Source organism: Haliaeetus albicilla, chromosome 5 (assembly GCF_947461875.1).
Source record: "Haliaeetus albicilla chromosome 5, bHalAlb1.1, whole genome shotgun sequence".
Lineage (NCBI taxonomy): Eukaryota > Metazoa > Chordata > Aves > Accipitriformes > Accipitridae > Haliaeetus > Haliaeetus albicilla.
The window spans coordinates 35,624,546-35,647,280 of record NC_091487.1 but is presented as its reverse complement, the minus strand read 5'-3'; the positions used below and the strand labels follow the sequence as shown (position 1 = coordinate 35,647,280).

The 22,735-nt window shown below is 35.5% G+C and overlaps 1 protein-coding gene across 6 annotated transcripts in view; it reads left to right on the top strand.

The window, feature by feature from the left end:
* The window catches only part of FMN1 (formin 1), a 209,578-nt gene that overhangs the window by 118,095 nt on the left and 68,748 nt on the right, over positions 1-22,735 (top strand). For all 6 annotated transcript variants that reach the window (XM_069784109.1, XM_069784110.1, XM_069784107.1 and 3 more), the window contains 5 exons: positions 2,800-2,887; positions 12,691-12,752; positions 13,527-13,615; positions 18,225-18,354; positions 19,635-19,781. In XM_069784109.1, coding sequence (XP_069640210.1) covers positions 2,800-2,887; positions 12,691-12,752; positions 13,527-13,615; positions 18,225-18,354; positions 19,635-19,781 — 516 coding nt within the window. The remainder of the gene's footprint in view (positions 1-2,799; positions 2,888-12,690; positions 12,753-13,526; positions 13,616-18,224; positions 18,355-19,634; positions 19,782-22,735) is intronic.

Below are 22,735 nucleotides of genomic sequence, written 5' to 3'. Positions count from 1 at the left end.
ATAGTCTGGAGGAGCGGCAGGCAGCTGGCAAACCCTGCCAGCTGGCATAGCAGCATCAACTGGCGTCAGCTGGATTTTAGCCGCTTACCTGACACTGCCAGCTACAAGCAAGTCCCAATATGCTGAGAGGTGATCAGTGATTTGTCTTTTAAAAGCATAGACTAAATAGTTCAATGCAGTCTTTACAAACTTTCATTTTATTTGCCTTATGGTTTTTATGACCTGGAAAAGTGCTGATTTTTTTGTGTCTCCTTTCCATTTGGAATTCACACACATATTTAATTTCCTGTCAGTGACTTCCCCAGAATAACCATAATTTGGGGCAAAATGAGTATTTCTGAAAATATGTTCTCTGTTTTACTACTGATTATATATTTTTGTTGCAAAATCTTTCAAGTTACACATCGATTCTAGAAATCTATGACAGAAGTCCTAAGGACTTAGCATTACTACTGTGTTTTTACAGTAGTTTTATGCCCAATTTAAGCTATTCTGTTGTCTTGTTGCTCCATTTTTGCTCTCTAATGAATAAAATATTAGCCTTCAGTTACAGATTTCAGCTGGTTGAAGCTATTTCAGGTAGTCTGAGTCTAGTTTGATGCCTGGTAATTGTGACCATGTGTACATTTGTCTAAAATGCATGTGAACATACAGTTAGTTGGCCATTTTAAAACATGAATCTCTGTTTTAGCTTTTAAAATTATGCAGGATCTTCTTTAAAATTTTTTTCACTAATCTTTTAAGGAAGAAGTCTTGCTTAGCAATGGGAGCTAGTTTGATCATATCTGGAGAATACATTAGCACTTAAAAATATTTTAATGGAATGATTTCAGATGTCATATTGCCTACAACAGCTTTAGTCTGGAAAGGTTTTGCCTCAAACTAGGCATGTCTAATGGGGTTTATGACAACCTGTGAATTTGCCCCTGAACAAGGTCAACTTGGAGGTCAGTGAATGCTATACAAATTGCATACTACTCAAGCCTGTAATTATCCCTGTAAGAAGTTAATGTGCTGCGGAGTTCAGCAAATTCATGTAAAGCTTCAGAAATGACCATGATAAACTGAGCAGGTACTTATATTTGCACTGAAAAATCACAGTCAGCAGGATGTGATGCTTACAGAGTATTAATTTATGGTAACTTGTAGCCAAATCATCTTGTCTGCTTGTGTACTCAGGAGATAAACAGCAAGAATTCTTTCTCATTTGAAGAAAACCCTTTAAATAATATTACTTTCTTAATATCCAGCATACGTGCTGTATGTATAGGCTGGAAAAAACTATCAGGATAGATTTTATTTCTAATTTTGGCAGAAAACATGCAACATCTACTTTAGCATAAGTTCATTAAATGTTGAGTCCCTACAATAGGGACATAAAATATCTGTCAGATCTTTGTTGAAGGCAGCATGTATTCCAGCTTGTTCATGTATTGTCCAATTTCAGTACTCTATAAATAAGAACTAACTGCACTTTCAGGTGAAAATGTCACTATATTTTCTCTTTTTCCTGTATTTTTTAACTACAAATCTACTTTTATGTAGGTGAATGACTAAGTAGTTGCACAGTTAAATATTCCTTAATCCCATAAAAGATAGGTAAAAAAACATTTGTATGAGTTAGTGTAAATTTTGTCAGTTAACTGTCTGTGATGTGAGTAATCCAAATGTAATCCAAATATTATTGTCATCCAATTATTAAAATTAAATTTGGATACATATAGATTAAATATTGTTCAGATACTAGAAATATAAATTTAGGGAAAACTTAGCTATTAGTTTTAATTTTACATATGAGTTAGTATTTTTAATAGTATTTGTTCAACACTGTGAAGCAAGCCAACTGCTTGGATCTGAAGATTTCTTATTTTGAAGAACTTACGTCTGCATTGCATTTTGTGATGTGCTGCTGTCTTATCTTCCTTATGACATAAAACAAAATCACAAATACCAACAGTCCAAACATTGTGGGAAGTTTGGTTTTGACATTTCTAACATCTGAACTACACTTCTAAAATTCTGATGGTTTACTCTTCCTTACTTTATTTATGGACTGATCCACATCAGTATCACTAATTTCAACCAGCCAAAATAACTTCCTCAAGATTTCCCTCCTTCCTTTTTGTTCTCCTCACCCCACCCAACATCTGAAAAGATTACAGTCTGAATATCAGTATATTATACTAACAAGTGTCTGTTACCCAAAGTGTGAACAAGGTCCTCAAATCCTGGTGAAGTGTCAAGGGTGTGGAAGAAGCACATTCAGACAAGAATGAAAGCAATCCTTTCAGTAGTCCCTAGTGTTCCAGAAATAATGTTGAGAGGGCATAAGATGACAATTCTCCAATTCCCCTTGGTCAGGAATTGATCCTTTGTCAAAAAGATAGACTTAAATGTGTTCACACTGAAATCTAAACTAGCAGACAAACGAAGGACATTGTGATCTACTCAGAGTGTCATAAATAGTTCTGCCCTGCTCACTTTAAGGAGAAAACGGAAAAAGTATATTCCAGAATAAATATTTGATGTTCCTTTTTTCCTTCTTAATAGCATCCTACAAGTAAGAGGTGATGTTCTTTACTACACCTGGTGAGAATTCAAGCTTAACATTTATCAGCCATTTGTTAAGGTGCAGAGCATAGAGATAAGATGAAGGTCTTACAATCACATTTAGTTAATAAAAAGTTTGATGTTTGGAGAGACACTGAATTCAATTCACAAATTAGCTCCTGTCGTTAATGTGAATGAACCCTTTGCAGTGTTCATTTGATCTCTGATCACTTTGCATCATCTTTCTAGATTATCAAATTGCTGGATGGAAAACGGTCTCAAACTGTAGGTATTCTAATATCCAGTTTGCACCTGGAGATGAAGGATATTCAACAAGGTAAGTGTTTCTTATGCTTCATGTATCATACTTGCATGGATATTTTCTCATAGCCCCCTTCAGAGAATTTCTTACATTACAGAATGTGCTTTGAATGTAGTCCTCTTTTAGATGTCAGAAGAATCATCCTTCCAGTGTATTCCAGTATATGTAAAAGTATCACCTAAATAATCAGAATTGAATGTAGGTACAACTCCTTCTGTACCATTTCAGTTCGCATATCACTTTCAGTACAGTGTTTTCTCAAAACTGTTTTATGTTCCTCCCCTACATTTCCCTCCTTTTTCTTAAGCAAGTCCTCCACTGACAAAAATTAAATGGAGGGCTTATATATAAATCTTTTGGGCTTCAAACATGCAGTCAGTATTTGTTGAATGTTTAAATTTTGCTTCATTAGCAGTATAAAAAGCACATCCCAAACTGATGCAGCAACCACAGCAATCAGAAAGATGATTACTGGATGGCGTTTTTCAAAGCGTAGGGCTGCTCAATGTATAAATTCCATTACTGGTAGAAATTATCTGAGTTTGCCAATACAACTGTAGAGGAATAAAGATTTTTCAGAACACTGGGGTAATTCAGATTCTGCTTATGTTCTGGATTTAAGAAGATATTGTTTAAGGATATTGTTTATTTCTTTTTCACATTAAAAAAAGGAAAATATTCACCATTTAAAACAACTGCTGGAAGAATTCAAGTTGATGTCTCCTTTTTGCTATTGTCTTCCCTCCATCACATGCAAATACTGGGTAGAGTGTTGAGATGCTGCTGGCATTGATTATTATTAATTTCAGAAGAGCCTTTGAGCATCTAGCACTTTAAAAGCACAAGGGCTTACAGATGTCTCTTGGGATGGAGGGAAACAACGAAAAGAAGGAATAACTTTGTGCCTGCCAGTATTGTGTGAAAGGTATCAGAATGAGATGGAAAAAACCCTGCTATTGCTAAAGGTCTGAATAATTTGCTGGCAGGAATTACAAGAGCACAGGATGGGATAGCAGCTGTATCATAAGAACTGGGTAGTATTCTTAAGTATCTTCAAGAGATGTTTTCATAACTCTTTATTTTCCATGCCATGATATTCTACTAAAATAGAACATCTCTATCTATCTATCTACCTACCTATCTTATCTACCAGTCATTTGCTGTACTTCTATAGCTTTTGAAACCCTCTGGCCGATTTATACCAAATTTAAGAGAAAAGAATAAGTCAAATGTTTGGGTGTGTATACACTAGCATTTTAGCTTGAACCAGCAGTGCATTTTTGAATCAAACTTACCAGTTGTTCCCTTTGCTCTGTTTGCATTGCAGAGCAATGCAGAGCAGTCTCAGAGTGCAGAAACATCCTTCAGAATTAAATTAAATGAGATGTGCTCTCGGAGCATACCAGTGGTCTCCACCTACAGCAGACTTTAAATTCCACAGGATCAGATGGGCGATAGTTAAAACTCCCTGAAATGTGTATAGTGTGGGCACTGGATCCTCATTACCAGCTGTTGCTGTCTACAAATCCATTTCTAAAGACTACACTACTTGCAGTTGTAGACACAGCTAATGTAGTCCTACAAGTTTAATGAAAATTAGAGTGTTGGTAGAAAAGAGCATCAAAACAAGTGCTGTCACTGAAGGAAAGTTTATAACTCATCACCCTCTCTGTTCTGAGGTAGCAAATGACTGGCCTGTCACCACGTGTTGCTCAAAGCAGCAGTAGGATGTGCTGCCTCTTGCTTATGGAAACAGCTAGGAGATACAAACGGGATTTGGGAATACTGTTAGTGGAACTTTTTTTTGAAATACAGTAACAAAGCAGGATGAGGTACTCTAATCAAGATCTATGTGCAGAGACTAGGGAAAAAAACAGTTCACCAGACTCGGGGGAAACATCTGTTCTGTAGAGAGGATCTTTAGAAATGCATACTACAATGAAGACAAAAGTAGAATTATGGTTGTTTCTCTTTTAGTGTGTGTCTATCCCCTAGTATTTTGTTTAAGTTAAATCTGTGTGCAGTCCTGCCTAACAGTAGACAAATTCTTTGAAGACGGCTATAGTCAACATACTGGGTGAAAAAAGATCATAATAAGCTGAATAGCTCATGACAATGCCTAACCAGAAAAGCATATGACCATTGGGTGATGAATGTCAAAGTTCTTTTTTTTTTAACAAAGTGAAGTTACAAAGAGCTACCTCTAAGAAACATGAAAATTAAGCACTCATCCCTTTTCTCAAGCCAATTTCCACTGCATAATTCAGTATGTGAAAGACAAGGAAGAGAAAAGTTAATGTTCTTTGGCAGCTTGCAACAGGGAATGAAGAAACCTGAAGCAAAAGAAAGTTGAAATGAAAAAAGAAAAAGGGTATCTGATTTTATTTCAAGTTTTTCTGACCATGTTTATTGAAGAGCCATGTACAAATGAATTTGCTGTCCATGTATAGTGTACTGGTTACTCTGCCTTAAGTAGCAGTTACAGAAATGCAGATAGAGAAAAACTGTTCTCAAATGAACTGCCCTATGCATAAAGAGGCATGCAAAATTGTAGAGAAGACAAAACAAGAGTAATCACAAGAAAAATTACATCCTTCTTTAAAATAGTGTGAGATTTCTGCATCTATAGGATTACCCTCTCAAATTAAACAGCTTCACAGCGTATTCTGTAGATAGCTCAGCAGTGCAAAACAAGTGAGTGACCATATCTGGCACCCAGATGTTTGAGTTTGCATTTGATAATGAGCCAGCTGCCACACTTCAAGAAGGGAATCTCCCACACATGTTTGTTTGAGAGAGTGAAGTCCATCCTTTGCCGATAAATTTAAATTCTTGCTCTATCTGAGTACAGTCTAGGGAGAAGACAATGTAAGACTGAATGATTCTTTTGGCTACTGTTGGGATGATATGATGCAGAGGGAAAGTTAACATTGTCATGCTGCACCTGTCCTAATAGCTTTTTGGTAGGTGGGAGAGGAGGAGAAGTCCTAGGTGCTATAATGTTCTGAGAACACTAAGAAATTTTATTGGTGAATCCGGTACTGAAAAGGGTAATGTGGTTTCTGATTGGACCACTATTAATAATATTTGTTTCCTGAGCAGAAGCAGCAGACAGAAATTCTGTCTGTCTCAGTATGCTATATAGGATCTGTATTTATATTTAAAAAACAAATAGCAATAATCAAATTGTGCATAGGTTTGAGATTATTTCAAGGCTTCTTCTCTGTTTTTTTTTTTATTATTCTTTATAAACAAGAGATGAGGAATAGTGGAGATCAGCTGTTAGGTACGGAACATGCTTTAACACTACACACTTAGAGAAGTAATCTCCATTTCGTATCAATGCACTTCTGTTTTACTTTTCCTATCATTGTTCAGCTGAAATATTACAGCTTGAGAGAAACTAGTGGCTCAAGACTACTTGTATGGCTTTGCTGTTGAAATATTACAACTCACTCCACAGTGAGGTGTTTCACTTCTGTTTCTAATGGGAAATGCTGATTACAACTGTATGCGAAGACCTTCTGTGGACACTGGTCCCAGCTTTTTACAGGGTAACATTCCAGTCACTCAGGCAGTTCCCAATACAGTAGCTAGCAGTAGCAGTATACTGGAAAACGCATAATAATATTGTTTTCTGCAGTGTATGTCATCTGTGCCAGCTTCCCATAAGCTACTGAGGTCTTTGTTCAAAACTGGCAAAATTGTGGGGCAGCCCAGATGAAAAAAAGTTTTAGTTGCAGAAAATGGGATGTAGATAAAATGTAGATGCCTGTGTCTAAAAGAGTGATTCTCCCAAATCCCTCCCTACCTCCATAGTACCTGCCTTTTGCCACTAAAATTGCGGGGCACCAGAAGTTCTGCTTCTGTACATTGCTGGAAATAGATCACTGTCTAATACCCCTGATTTCCATCAGGATGCATTAACTAGATGGTCGTACATGCTAGTATATTTTCCTTGGGACCAAATCTATGAGATGCGGTAGATCACACCAGATGCACACTTTACAGCTTATTGCACTCTTCGTGGCAATAAAGTGCCATATTACTCCATGCAGAACAGCTGCAGGCTTTCCTAGTACATTTACCAAGGCAAGAGTTTAACACTGTAGCACTGCAACATTGACAGAACTTAGCCTATATGGCAAAGGGGAGAATTTAACGCTGATCCTTGGCATTGAGACTATTTCTAATGCTAATTTAGTTGTTGGGTTTTTTTTCTTTCCTAGATTTTAAGCAATTAAATATAATGTCTGAGACTCCATTTATTAAATCAGAGTAGCACTGGCCAACCTGTAACAGCATGTATGGGGACGTGGTATGTTTATTGTGCTTTTGGAACATTCTTATGTTCACCAACAATGTAAATTATCTATGCAGAGGCACATTAAGCTTTAAAATATTAGAGAAATGTATTTGATCACACTTAGACGGGATGGATTAGAATGAATTTTGTTAAAAAGCCTAGGTCATGCTATCTGCTTTTGTAGATTCACCTTCATTATTGGGGGTTTTTTGGTTGCTTCTCAAATGTGGAATATATTTTTATTATAGTGTCACAGTAATTATATTCTGCTGGTGAACAATGCACGTAACTATTGTGCCACTCTGCGTCAAACTTTTTTGCGTGGCATTGTAGGAGGGGACCAACTTTCTAGAAACAACGCTGTTATGATACTACTGTACAATGTCAGTCAACCAGTTGAAAAGTGTTTGATGGGTCTTCTCCAACTCTGTGATTTACCCTCCATTGTCAACATATTGGAGTAAATAATTGGAAGAATGTGAACAGCAGATTAACTCACCCAGACTGCTGCTCAGTCCAATAATCATTCTAATTCTATACTGTGTTTCTAATCATCCTGGGATTTCTGTGTGGTCTAATGAGAGGCCATAGAAGTTATAGAAATAGGTTGCACTGTCTTAGTGCAATTTATCATTTATGGCACATCTACACTTTAGAAAACATCATTGTTAACCATGCACTTTTCTTAGCATCTGAAAGACTATGTTTTATATGTATAAGGCAAACTATTTCAAAGGAACTCTGATCTGCAGACCTTGATGCGCTCAGAATTCTGAATCCCAGTTTGTGTTTTAACCATATCATGCAGCACAAATAGTTTCACAGTTCCTTTCTCTATTATATTTTGTAAATACTTCTGGATAAAGATAAATGCTTTGGAATCTTTCTTACTTGCACTATGTGAACAGAGTTTTATTGGGGTTTCAACTAAAATATTTTGCAGGATGGAAGCATAGATTATAAAGGTTTAAAGATTGTTGTTCCAAAGTTGTGTGACTTTTCCACCTACACAGAATACTACATGTATGCATTCTATATATACTGTATACTATGCGTGAAGTATAGAGATAGCTGCATGCCCATCTCAGAAGTTGGGAAACAATTTTCTTTAAAAGTTATTTTCTTTGTTCTGGAAAATTCACAACATATGTTTTTGTGAATCTGCCTTGGGCATCCAGCCTGATGTGGGTAGGTTAACATTAGCGCCAGAGTCTTTTGCTCATGACTTCTTGCAGGGGTTAGTCTTTCTTAGTCTTCTAAACCTACATTGTGCCCATGGTGCCTCTTTGTAATGTATATTTTATTGGGGTTTTGTGTTGCGTGATAGTTAAATACTGGAGAAAACCCTCTAAATAAGTTTAGAACATATCAATTTGTCAGAAGTAAACCAGAGTGATTTGGTTATTTTAGGCAGTTTTGCCAAGTAGGGATAAGTATTTAACAATTGTTGTCATTTTTCTAATTGACTAGATCAGTCATAATTTAATTTAAATTTCCCAGTGACAAGCTTCGCGTTCCTATGAAATCAAGCCTTACTCAGCAGAATGTACTACATAAAACAATAAAGTACTTCCAGGTCAAATAAATGTACCTTTGGCAAGTTCTTTTTATTTAAATAACATATTTCTGTTTTATCATTAGGGAGCAGTTAAGGTGATTTCTTCATATTTCATAGTTTAATTGTCACATTAAGTGGTTTGATACTGCTGAATATATGTAAGCTCTGTCAGCAGGACTTAAATCCTGATTTAACCAAAATGTGTTTAGTAGGAGTGAGGCTGTATATCAGAGTCAGCCTTAAGACTGTTTGTATTTAAGCTGGTCAAGAGGAGAGAACTGTATTTTTCAAATTTAGCCTCTAAGTTCTACAGTTGTATGTAGACTGCACACACTCAGCTTTTCTTTGGTTTACATTTTTGAAGTGATAAAACAGAGTATGTGAAAAATCTGTGCAGTAGGGAATCTGTTTTTACAGTTCGATTCATTTTTAAAAAGTGAGTCTGTTAAAAACCCTTGGTACAAGTTTATATTCCTAGCAATACTCTTAGTATGTGAAACGTAGTTGGCAAGTATTTTTATGTGTGCCTGTTAGTTTGAATGCATGATGCTGATCTGTTTTTTGTCCTAGCTGACGGTTATTATATCCTAATGGGTGCAACCCTGCACTAATGATCCTTGTGTATATAAATTCTTCTTGTTGTGAGCAGACACCATAGGCCACATAAAAATGTTTGCCTCAATTTCCCTGCAAAAAAGGATCTCAGAAACCAGACTTGGCCAAGTAACAGATTTTTTAAAGGTAGAGGAACCCAATAAAATTACCAGCTTTTCACAGCATGAGTCTACTTCCTTTCGGCATATTGTGAGGTGTAGGTGAAATATTCTAACTGAACTGACAGTGTAAGGAAGACAGCTAACTAGAAGGCAAGATAAAAGTAAAAACCACCGATGATGATTGATATTGTAATAGCTATTAATTGTTTTGGAGCCTCTTTTGTAGATTTATGATACTTCACCTATATTACTTACACTTATGTGAGTCTTGATATAATGAGATTTAATGCAGTAAAGTATCATGGTTAAATTCACTGTATAGGAAGAGCATTCTGAAAAGCTTCTGAAGGCTTTTATTCATTTTAATAATGTTAATATACATACGATTAAAACTGGGGTTTGTTTTTTGCAGAAAAATTAGAGAAGCTTTTGTTCCTCGTAACTCTAAGTAAAATAATTAGTTTCTTTGATCTAGTGTAATGGGTTTTTTTCAGCTGCCCCAATTCAAGTTAATTTACACAACATACTGTGAATATATTGCACATGCTGTATTTTAAGAATATGAAGAATACTAAGACACCTGTGAATTCAGGGATTTCTTCCAGCTTTTCAAAATCAATGCTTCTTTTTTTAAAAATGGGACAATCTTCATAATTTTACGTTTTCATTTTTGTCTTCCGCTCCAAATGTGTCTGGCATTAAGTTTGATCAGTGTGAATGAAAAAAGATATAAGGGCAAAGATAAAGATATTAAAATACATTAAGATGAAATAAAGGAATCTGTGTGGATTTTGGAGTACTTCTGACTTTTTGGGAGTGTGTCTCTATGTACACTAACATCCTAAGATGTCCAGCTATCATTGAATTGAGTAATATAGCTAGATTTTTAACTGCAGCCTGTCTGCATGGACAGAGCCAATAATAGCAAGACAGGTTGTATAGCAAGCAAATCCCAAAATATTTTCTCAGTACTTTTATACAATCGTACTTGTCCAAAAGAGAAAATAATTCATATTAATGTCTCGTAACACTGATTATTAATTATTCTGTTAAAAATGTGTTCATTTATCAGATTGCATTTTATTAGTTTGATCTCAAATATTTTTTGCTTTATCATGACACTTCAAAACAATACTGATTTGTTAGAAACATGGATAAGAAAATACAGCATTAAAGCCCACTTTGCTATTTTGAGGCCTTTTTTGTGACAAATATCTGCCTGAAAATTACAGTTAAATGTACAAATCTTGATGTTCTTATTAAAGTGTTCTTTTTTTCAAACTACTTCCTCTCACTGTAATAGTTCTGTACCTAAAAAAATCTACTGTTAGTTACATGTTTTGCATTTCTAGTACAAGTTCGAATTACCTCCAATAAGTTGCTTTTCTAGATAACTCTGGACAAATAGATTTCTCCTTGTAAGCAGATTTTGGAATATTCCAAAATAGGATGAAAGTGAAACCACAAGAGGAAGTTTTTTAACTCAATATGTGTATTTTAAAATCTGAACAATTAAATATATTGGACTGTGAAACCAGTTTTCCAATAGGTTTTCCAATAACTTACGTTCTTTTGAAATTTCATTGGCTAATACAGAAGATAATGCAACTCATGGAACCAGCTTGCAAAAGCCAACAGATGATCTCATAGATTCAATCCCTAATGATTTTTCTTTAAACAAATATTTTTGTCAAGCTTGGTCATTCAGGCTTTACATTTAGTTACACTCTTGAGCTTTTTTTCAATCTTTTCAATAAGACAAAAAGTTGGAGATACTGCTTTTTTTCACTGATACTGTCTTCTGTATAATTCTTTACTTCTAACCAAGGTGTAATGTCAAGAGATGGAATCATAATTGACAGGCAAAATTTTAAAGCATTCTAAATGTCATTGGACCTTTTAATAAAATTAATTAGCCTGCCACAGAGAAAATTTACTAGCCTGCTGGTTAATTTCACAATGTAAAATCATGGGGTAGGTGGAAGAGCAGGCGAAAGCTTATTACTTTTAAATAATTATTTAAAGATGTGTGCCTTGCCCCTTTCAAACACGGATTGCAAATGCAGCAAGAGCTTTTAAAATCTTCTAAATTCACAAGCAGTCAAGTTTCCTTTGAAGAAATATAATACAGTTGAAATTAAAAGTTATCAGGTACTAGCTAACGATGAGTCACTGGTTATGTGGAAAATTGGTAGAGACCTTAAGCTGGATTCTTTGGGGATTAATGTTCCCAGTAACATTTAAACATAAGTCAGGAGTTCAGAAATTGTGCCCAGTCCCATTAGGAGTCTTGATGCTGGTTTCAGAAAAATTAAACATCCAAAGTTATTTCTATTCCCTTGTACATCTCTTAGCTTACTGGAATTTAACATTAGAGAGCATTAGAAAGCACCATGAACCAATCCTATTTAGTTTTCAGAAGAGTCCCAATACATTGCCTAAATTGTAATGGGATTTGCAAATGTTGGAAACACCTAATGCCATATATTCCAAATGTAGTAACATTTGGAACTAAGACAGGAAACATTTTGAGACTTTTCATTTTTGGTAAGGAAGCGTAATTAATCATTGAAGAGTATAATTTAGGTGTCTCTGTGTGATGTTTAAAAGTATTTATCTGGAAATTGTCATGTGGGTAGTTTTCCATTGGGTAAAGCCAGCTCAAACGTGAGCTGCTCTATGAAGATACCTTAAAAATCTGTAGCGCAGTCTTTTGTGCTTGCAAATTTGCAACTTGAAAATCTTGCAATTTTGTCTTTCTGTCTGCTTCCCAAGATTGCTAGCCCCAAGACAAGCAGATCTCCCTTTTTCATATCTACCTGATCTCCCATGCACATAGCAAGACCTAAATACCCTAACTCTCAATTCGTTCCTATCCAGCCTTCTAAGCTACCATGAAATCCGTGCTGTTCATTGTCTGGTATCAGTTGTTCCCATGTTCTCCTGCCTGGCTAGCTACACAATCAGCTGAGTACGTGGCAGGTCATATCTTTGACTGCTGAGTATACTGGAGAGGAAAAGTAGAGCTCCAGTCTCCTGAGACAGAGTTCATAGTAGGTTCCTGAGTGCCTTGACTTGAAGTCAGAACAAAAATAAAATGCTGAAAATAATAAAATATTAACTGGATACAAATATGTCCTTTAGCTAGGTCAGATCTCTTTAGTACATTTCTCAGGAAACAGAGTTGAACTCCTAAGTATGTTTTCTAGCATCTAATTTGTGATTGTATTCTATACAGCTATACTTTGTGTTGATGACTCCGTAGTAGATCTGGAAACACTGGAAGCACTATATGAAAATGTAAGTAAGCTGGAGTAAAGCTGTGGTTAATTACCGTAGCATTTCAGACACAGAATAAGTAAAGTTTTATTTTATGTTGTCATTTTAGACTAGAGACTTTATATAGAAAAAGTCTTTGGGGAATTTAACAATAATAAAATAGGTAACAAAAAAAATACCCATTGACATGCTTATTTCTCTTACTGGCTTAGTTCTTAAATGTCACAAATTTAAAACAGTGGAATGCCTTTGGAATGAGGTTAAAATGTAACAAAAGGTGTAACATCTAGCAGTGTTCTCTCATGAACTGCCTGAAAAATAACTGCCCTTACTTAAGGCGTGTTTTGTGCTAACATGCTGAATTTTTCTCATTCAAGATGTAAGTGCCTAAAACAGTTAACTCGAGCTAGTGCATTCCTGTTCTTACCCAAGTTGCTCTGTAGACTAAGTATATAGCATTCATGAACTGTGTGACTCTGAAGTTGCGTGGAAGAATACATGTACACTTGGCTGTAGAGATATCAGAGCTACCTCTCTGACCTAAACTGTGTGAAGCATCCTATAGCAATATTTGCAGTGCTGTGTTCTACAAGGATGCTCCGCTTTGTGGCTATTAGTAGTAAATGGCACTGCAAGGCACTGAAGGAATTTGTCATGAATCTTTATGCCTCACTCTTTTGCATAGTCTAAATGTTTCCCAATAAAAAGTATAATTGTTACTTGCAGACAAACAGGTAAATTAGTAATTTATTAATTTGTTATTAATTAGTTATTACTTTATATTAATTCACTCAGAGAGCACAAAAGGATGAACTAGAGAAGATAAAGCAATATTATCAGACTTCAAAAGAGGAGGAACTGAAGCTTCTGGATAAACCAGAACAGTAAGATTTTTTTTTTTTTTTAAATTTTATTGTTATATAATATAGTCCTTTGCTGCTATGTTAAAAGGGATCTTGATACATAATTTTGGGTAGCTAATGTTTAGCTTATTTGTGTATTTCAAGGTATAATGTAAACTTTGCCTTTATCACATAACTTTTTCAGGCATGACAGATCTTATGACATCAACTTGGACCACCAGAACTCATATGTAGCCTTGAATCAATAAAAATTTGTGTTCCCATTCTCGTATTTGTAAAAGGCATATCCTTCCTTCAGAGCTTTTAGGGCTAAATTAATGTGTCATAAAGCAGGGCCAGACTAATTTTGGTTGTTGATTATTTGAAAGAGCTACGCCAACAGAGGGTTTTGGTGAGTCCTGTGACAAAGAGACAATGTATGCTCTGCTCATGCTGATTGAAGGCCTACAAGGTTGATTCCACAGTTCATCTTCTGCAATTGTTGTGGACAGTGATGACTATTAGGATGAAAAAATTCTTAAGTATTGCTCCTTCTGTTGTAACAAACCTTAGACCAATGTGAAAATCGCAAAAATCCATGAGCAGAGTGGTAATCCTGAATTTTATTTTAGTGTATCCATTTGATTTCAGATTTTGGCCTACCAGTGGTGTTTGTCTTCTGCTACTTTGCTACTATTCCCATTGTACTTCCATCCTCTTCTAATCACAGTGCATTTTCCCGCCCTGAGGCCTCTCTGCCATCTTCCTTCCTTTCCTCATGTCTGTTTTTGTCTTTTCTGCTGTCTTTGGCATAAGAAAGGGTAGGGGGAGGAAGAACTGAAGCAGCAGAGATAGTATATGATTGGTTGATGTCAGAAGTATTACATTTTCATGTTGGGAGATAAGGCAATCACGTTTACTCTTGATGAAGAGTGGCTGTCATTCTTGAGTAAGACTTAAGACAAATGTCTGAAAAGTGTATATACTAGCTTGTTCTTGCATCCCATATCCATGGCTTTCATTGCATTGGCTTGGGGCATAAGAATACATTGTGTGACTAGTTGATGTTTTCCAGAGCTTGAATCTTTAGCAGTCTGTTTGCTGTATGTCTGAGTGAAATAAATATTAATGCATTTTGTGTTCTGGAGAATACGAATCATGTAGAGCTCTAGAGTTACAAAAGGTTGTCTGTTTTTGTAAATTATAGTGGAGAGAGGTTGATCTTCATTAAACACAAAGTTGGATTTATGCTATCATTGTTCCATAATTAAAAGTAAAGAACTGTAAATAAAGCAGTTACACCTGATGATTCAGAGTGAAATAGTAGTGTCAAAGACAAAAGCTAACTTTTTTATCAATTATTACTCTTTGTGTTCTCTTTGCAAGTCTTAATTATCCCATTTTTACCCTATTATTAAACTACATAGGTTAAGAAAACTAGCTTTTTAAAATGTTGCCTCAAGGGGGAAACAATTTGCTAATGATGCACTTATGTAAATTTTATTGGACCTTCAAAATAATGCCCTTTGAGTAGATCAGGTGCTGCTGGTTTTGTTGTCCAAGTCAAGCCTTCAAGTCAACCTAAATGCAGAATTGGAGATTTGTTGGAACTGTACTATGCATATTAATTCCATAAAAGGCTAAAGAAAGAAAAGTGCTACATTTGTATGTGTGATTAAAAATATTTGCTACAGGGCATATGCCTCATGTATTTTCTTTAATGAGGATCAGAACAAAAGTGCAAACCAAACCATTTATCAAATGGTCGCGAATACTAGCAATAGTTATTCATATAATGAAACTATTGATGTGAATTCACCAAAGTCTAAAGGAAACCTTTGCCATTTTTTAATGCTTGGATTACCAGGCAAATAGAAAGCTTTAGTGGTATCACTGATGCTCTCCTGCACATGCGATTTTGATTTGTTTTGCTGGCATGTTAAATTTGCTCTTGTTGGCACAAACTGTAAGTATGACAGCAACATGACAATACCCCCTTAAATTATGCTTCATGATAATACTTGTTAAAATGTTAATATTCATTGACATGTTAAAGATTTATATGCACAATTGACCACAGTTTGGGCCTTTGCTAGCAGGATACAAATGCTTTAGCTAGTTTCCAAGAAGACCCTTTTAGTTGTAATATAATCTCTGTGAAGTCCTCTCTACTGTGAAATACTAATAGGAGAAATACTAATGAAGGAAATAGTAGCAAAATAGGGTATAGAGCTTTCGTGTTTTGTATGTAGTTTGAATTCAGGAAGTAGTGAGCTATTAATAATTGCTGTCCAAGTAATGCCATTTACTTCTCTTTGAAGACCACTTCCCTCTGACTTCAGTTTAAATCCTGCCGGTTTACTTAGAAGCTTGCGGGATTAGATACATCTTTTTTCCCCAAAATTATTTCTAAATTTTATATTCTTCAAATGTGGATAAATGTGAACTGATAAATAGTTTACCTCCACAGAATCAGCCTTCTTTGTCTATCTTCTGGAAGAATGTTCTGTTACACTAACAACACGGTAACCTTTGCCTGGTTTCAAAGTACTCTCAAGTCCTTTACTACAAGATTCTGGTAGAATAAAAGAGTTCTCAAGTAAATGCATTTTTTTATTTACAGTTTCTGCAGAAGAGGAGTAAAATGGACCTCACGGAGATGAACAGCAAATTCTCTATGTTTACGTTAGGCCATAAGAAGTGTAGCAATGAGAAACCCATCAAAAAGCTATGTCACAGTCATGTCATTATTACATTAAGTCAAAATCATACTTTTCTCAGACTAAAATTGCAAAAAAGACCGAACTAAGAATATTCTTTTCCTCCAAAAGTTTTTTCCACCTGGATTCATGGTTTGTCTTTGATAACCACAGATTCACGCCATGACTTTGTGTTTAGTAACTACATTTGTAGTCACGAAGATTCTTTTTTGTGACAGATTTTAGTTATAAGTGTTCTGTCTGGATATTTACAATGAATACTTGGAATTCCAAAATCTGGAGACATTTTCTTTTTATGCTGATGCTCTTTTAACTCTTGGCACAATTATGTTGTATTCCAATGACTGGCAGTGTGGGAGATAGCTCCCTTTTCAAGGGAAGGCAAGAATATGTGTCATTTGACTTTTTAAATTTAAACTTTTAAAAATATGTATGTTAGAACTTTAGTGAAGCAGTTTGGGTTTTTCTTTCTTTTGTTTCTCTCACACAAAGTGCAAAGTATCCTCTTTTTTTTCTAGGCAATACCATTCATTCCCAATAGGAAGCATTTTTATTAATACCAGCTTGGCATTTCCTTTTTTCCCCACTGCTTAAGTGTAAGAGCCAAGCCGGGCCTCCCCAATCCTTCTCTCACGATAGATTTTTTTCATTAGGCAAGAAAGAAAAAGAAGGAAGAAAATTATATTCCAATTAAAACAAAGTATTTCACACCAGCCACAGGTGGATTTTGCTGATTTTTTTGGATAGTCACTATGTATTCAGCAAAGCATTGCATGCATGAGAAATTTTTAAAGCGGATTTTAAGATACTGGCATTATTTATTATGAAAAAGAAATAATTTGGAGAAATCAGGTGTATCAGCTTAAATAATTACAATAAATTTAATAAGTATCCAAGCTAATAATGGTTCACAGAATTTCCCATAATTCAGTGAGGTAGAAGAATCTTTATGGCATTACATTAAGGGGGATCTAAGGATATCTGTAGACAGGAGATTAGAAGAACGTTTCTAAAGTGATATTGGAGCAAAAGACAGCTTGTTTCTGGATTCCAAGAAAGCATGTGTATCGCTGAAATCCTAGACTCAAAACCCACAAAGCAAATTATGCAAACCATGTTATTATAAGAAATGCTAAAGCTTCTTGTATTTAGCCAAGCTCTTACATTTTAAATGGAAGAAAAGGGAGGAATTACTCATGCCTTAGGGATGCTTTCAGTTTGTGATATCCAAACTGCAGTTGTTGAATATGCTTCTATTTATTTTAATTTAACAAAGAGTTAAAGGAAGAAAGCTGGAATAGACTCATGAGGAAAGTGTACATATGAGGACAGATAAAGAGTTAGTAACTTTGCTGAACAGTGACTGAAGAGAGATAGAATCTGCAAATATTTTAGAGCTAAATACACGGCTAGATGCATTACCATAAAACTTGCTGCTATATAATTGGAAGCGTTGTGCAAATTAGTGAAAGAAAATTGAGGCTGAGCAGCAGAAGAAATTTCTTGGCAGATGTTTTATATTATGAAATAACTTTGTAGGAATATACTGAGTTCTGTATTGCTGGGCACATTTTTAAGGGAAGCAAAAACACATGAGTGAAAACAGTAAATAGTCTTTCTCTATGTCTTTCCTTTTATTTTTCTTTTTTTTTCTTTTTAACCTATGAACTAGGTTTATGATTCTTCTATTCATTGTGATGCAGCTGTGGTAGTGGATTAATGGATTAATGTGATAATGATTAATGTCTTGCCTTTTTCTTAATATGATTTCTTAACACATTGTGCATAAAGGATAGAACAATTATAAATGGTCAGATTTGATTCATAGTAGGAAAGATTGCATGTATATTTTATGATACTACATCTTTGATCCATTATGTACCCCACAGACAAGAAATATAAAGATTCATTAATACTCTTTTTTTCCACAGATTTTTATATGAGTTATCTCAGATCCCCAACTTCACAGAACGAGCTCAGTGTATTATCTTCCAGTCAGTTTTCTCTGAAGGGATAACGTCAGTGCACCGGAAAGTTGATATCATAACTCGTGTTTCCAAGGTAAATCCTAATGAAAGCTAAATAAAAACATAAATATAGAGTATTCATGCTTCTTTTTGTACCATAAGTGATGAATCTTAAGCCTGGTTATTGGCTTTTCAGGAAAATAAAAGTATATTAAATTTTTTAGCTGCTTGTAGGAACAAAAGGAGGAGGAAAAAGGGAAGGTGACTTGTGTGTGATACCCTATACTCTACATAGGAAAATCAATTTTTATTTAAGTGGCAGATTTTTATTACTTTGCACATTAAGTAGAGTAACAGATAACCTCCATAAAATAGAAATTAAATATCAGACTAGCTTAGTACAGGGCCCTGCATACTTACTTTTTTTTTTTTGCATATCACTCTTGATGCCATCAGCAATAGATGCCTATCACTTTCATTAGCTTATTACTTTCCCCTGGTATCTATACATTTCTGTTAACCCTGATACAGCAGATTTTTTAGTACCTGACAAAGCTTTACCTAAGATTTCTATACTATGAATGACTAAAGACAAGATTTTGAAATTATAACAAAAACATGAAAAGTAGAATGAGATAAGAATTAAAAGAAAAATTAAATAGTGACCTAAAGGTATAACATCCTGGCCAGGACAGTATTTAAATATATTTTTTTTCCAGTTTGAAGATTAGCTTTTGATCAGCTTTGCTGACACAAAGTACCCATGCTCTACCTACCTCTTTGGATTTCTTTGCATATTCTAACAATAAAAATAGTTATTTAGTGTTTCCTGCCCAAAGATGAGATAGAGAGAGTGATATTGCCCTCAGTTTACTTATGAGGAGCTTACACTACAATTGATTTATCCAGTATGTAGTACAAGGCTACATAGTTAAGAATTAGGCCCAGCCTCAGATTCTTGATTGACAAGATAGATGTCTTTATATGTAAATTAAAATAATTTATTAGTTCTCCAAAGTGTTTCTAGATTTCTTTTCTGTTTTGAGCATAGTAATTTAGTCCTTAGCCCTGATATACCTGCATTAAGTATGGGTCCAGAAATGTGAATTTCCAGAGCATCAGAACCAATGAGAAGCAGACTGAATATGACATTGCTTCATATGGATTAAGTTAAACATAGTATCTTAGGCAGATACACTCTAATAAATGCTTAAGTGCTTGATTCTTGTACCAGTTTTAGCTTCTTGTCCCTACAGAGGTAAAAACATACAAGAAACAAAACCTCTAGCAAAAATAAAATAAAAAAAGCTTTTTTATATTAGTGATTAGAATTTTTGTGCCAATGGAAGTTACAGACTAGTATCCATTTTCCAGGCTTTGCTGAATATGACAAGTGTAAAGGAAATTTTAGGTTTGATTCTGGCTTTTGGAAATTATATGAATGGCGGGAACAGGACCCGAGGTCAAGCTGATGGATTTGGTTTGGAAATACTCCCCAAACTAAAGGATGTCAAAAGCAGAGTAAGTACTCTTTTTTAATTAAAGATAATTTTTCTCAAGTGATCTTTTTTTTGTTCCGTCATCTGTCAAAAGTTATTTTTTTCTTATTTCTTTCCATTCTTGCTTGAAAGAGCAAGGCACTTTATACCATTTTCATGCTTTTTTCTCCCAACTTTTCACCTCCTCCTGTCCATGTGCATATTTCCATAATCTCCAATTTCTCCTATTCAGTACCGCTAGGATAATTAACTTACATAAGAACTTCTCTGTGTCTCTTTTCCTAGTAGGGACTTAATTACAGTAGGGTAGGGAGAAGTGAGAGAGCACAGACTGCTGAAGTCTTTTCCATTAACTGTCCCCATTCTTTTTTCTTGGTCTTAACTTAAGGTAGCTCTGTGTGAGTAAAAATGTTTTAAGAATCAGGTTTAAAAATGTCATATCAGTAAAGGTTCAGTGTAGCGTATACACTAAGGAATTATATGTAAGGAATATAAATATATAATATACAGGATTTTAATCCTCTTCAAAGAGGTATGTCAGACCCAACAAGATATTTTCAGTCTTTTTTTTTTTCAATTGGCAGTTGAATGGATGTAGGACATGAATTCTGAACAGCGTGCACAAGAAAATGCTCATAGGTGGCTGTAAATTATTTTGTCAAAAATTGAGAACCACTAGCACATTTTTGATTAGTCATGCTAGGATCAAAGTTGGGCTCAGACAAACTCTGGACACCTTTTGAGATGAGGTTACTTTGTTCCTTATTTCAGTAGGGTGGAGGAGGAGGTGCTAGGTAATCTAGGCAATGGAAACACTGCTCAAAGTCGTTCTTTGCCAAAGCATACCTAGACACCACGGGGATATATGAAGCAGCAAAGAATAGGAAGTATTTTCTGCTGATGCTGGTACAGATTTGGAGGGTGAGAAAAAAACCTGTTCTTTCATGTTCTTCCTCTTTTCCTATGTGAAGTGCTGTCTTGAACTATAAGAAAGCTAGATTTTAAGCTTTTGTTTCCAGTTATGCTTCATGTATGTAGAAATGCGTTTCTGAGACAGGCAATGTCAGGAAAGCAGTATATCTAGGGAGCTTTTTATTTTACTTGTGAATACCATCATTAACAAAGTGTAAAAGCAAGTTTAATGAATTGTTCAGGGATCAGCTGTATTAATGAAAGTTTTTCCAATGGACTTGAGTCCTTTGTCTGCTAAAGACATTGAGGTGCTGGAGCACGTCCAAAGAAGAGCAATAAAGCTGGTGAAGGGTCTAGAGCACAAGTCTTGTGAGGAGCAGCTGGGGAAACTGGGGCTGTTTAGCCTGGAGAAGAGGAGGCTGAGGGGAGACCTTATCGCTCTCTACAACTACCTGAAAGGAGGGTGTAGTGAGGTGGGTGCTGGTCTCTTCTCCCAAGTAACAATTCATAGGACAAGAGGAAACGACCTCAAGTTGCACCAGGGGAGGTTTAGATGGGATATTAGGAAAAATTTCTTCACTGAAAGGGTTATCAGGCACCGGAACAGGCTGCCCAGGGAAGTGGTGGAGTCACCATCCCTGGAGGTATCTAAAAGAGGTGTAGACGTGGCACTTAGGGACATGGTTTAGTGGTGGACTTGGCAGTGTTAGGTTTATGGTTAGACTCGATGATCTTAAAGGTCTTTTCCAACCTAAGTGATTGTATGATTCTGTGATTCTAATTTTTACTTTTCTCTTCATTGCAATGGTTCAGCTGTTCCCTATGACCACTTATCTTCCAGTCCTACTTCATGGACAAGACACAGTACAAGCTGCAGCTAAACTAGAACCAGGCCAAGTTTCCCAGTACTCAGGTGTTCATTGATTGGCCAGCTGCCATGAAGAAAAATGTAAAACAACTGAGTTTTGCCTGACTTTCTCAGTAGAAGTATTGATTTTAGACTCACTCTTCTATCTAACCATAAACTTGTAAGAATTTAATTATCTCTGGGACTTTCCAATTTGGCTGAATTTAGCCAGCATGTTCCAAAATTATGAATTATGAAAAGGAGTGACAGATGGACAGTGTAATTGCATAAGACTTGTTCCTTAGCAAAACAAGCTAAAAAATTACAGTATTTACAGTTTCCTGGTAGCCAAAATAAATGTATTATTAGTTTAGACTAGTCTCCAAAATGCATAAAAACTCAAAGGGGCCAGCTGCTACAGGCAGATGCAAAACCTCAGAGAAAATTGGTAAACCGTATCTGCAAGAAAGCAGAATGCAGGGTGTTGTATATTTGAACACTAAGGTATCCTTCTCGTGTCTCGTTATTCCCTTTTTGGGAATTGCCAGCAAGCAATATTACATCTCGGCAAGCTGAATTCCAGGAGCTGAGGTAAAGAGTCAATGTTAAGTATCTCCTATTCCACATAAAAGTAATTTGTTGTCACATGAGCCTAGAAAGTTACTTGATACAGAGATTTTTTTTTTTAATTGTAGCTCACCACTTCAAAATCTCTGTGTTTTGTCTTCTGCAAGTACTCTTTAAACCAAAGTAATAGGTTTGATAGTTTGGCGTATAGAAAATAGAATAACAGGTGTATTTTAATCTAAAAAGGCAATCAAATGTTCTTAAGTCACTTCAGTTCCTTTTTGTCACATGACCTGCCAGCAATGTCTTCTAAAACTGTTAGACAAGCAGAGTGGCTTTGTCTGCATGACAGCAATGACTTGCTTACTTAAGAATTTTGCTGGTATATGATATTAATAAAATATAATGTGCTGCAGGCTCTACTATAGGCGAGGCAGCTCTGTACAGGAATTCAGACATTGTTCACATACAAGTGTTTGTCCTGATACCTGTCAATGTACAATATGAAAACACATCCAAAAAACCTTCAGACATTCCAGATACAGTTCCCTATATTATGATTCTTTTATGTTGTTGAACAGTACCGTGTCACATATAAGTCACAACTTTACGCTTTTCCTTTAGTTCATCTGGCCTATGCTGACCCAATG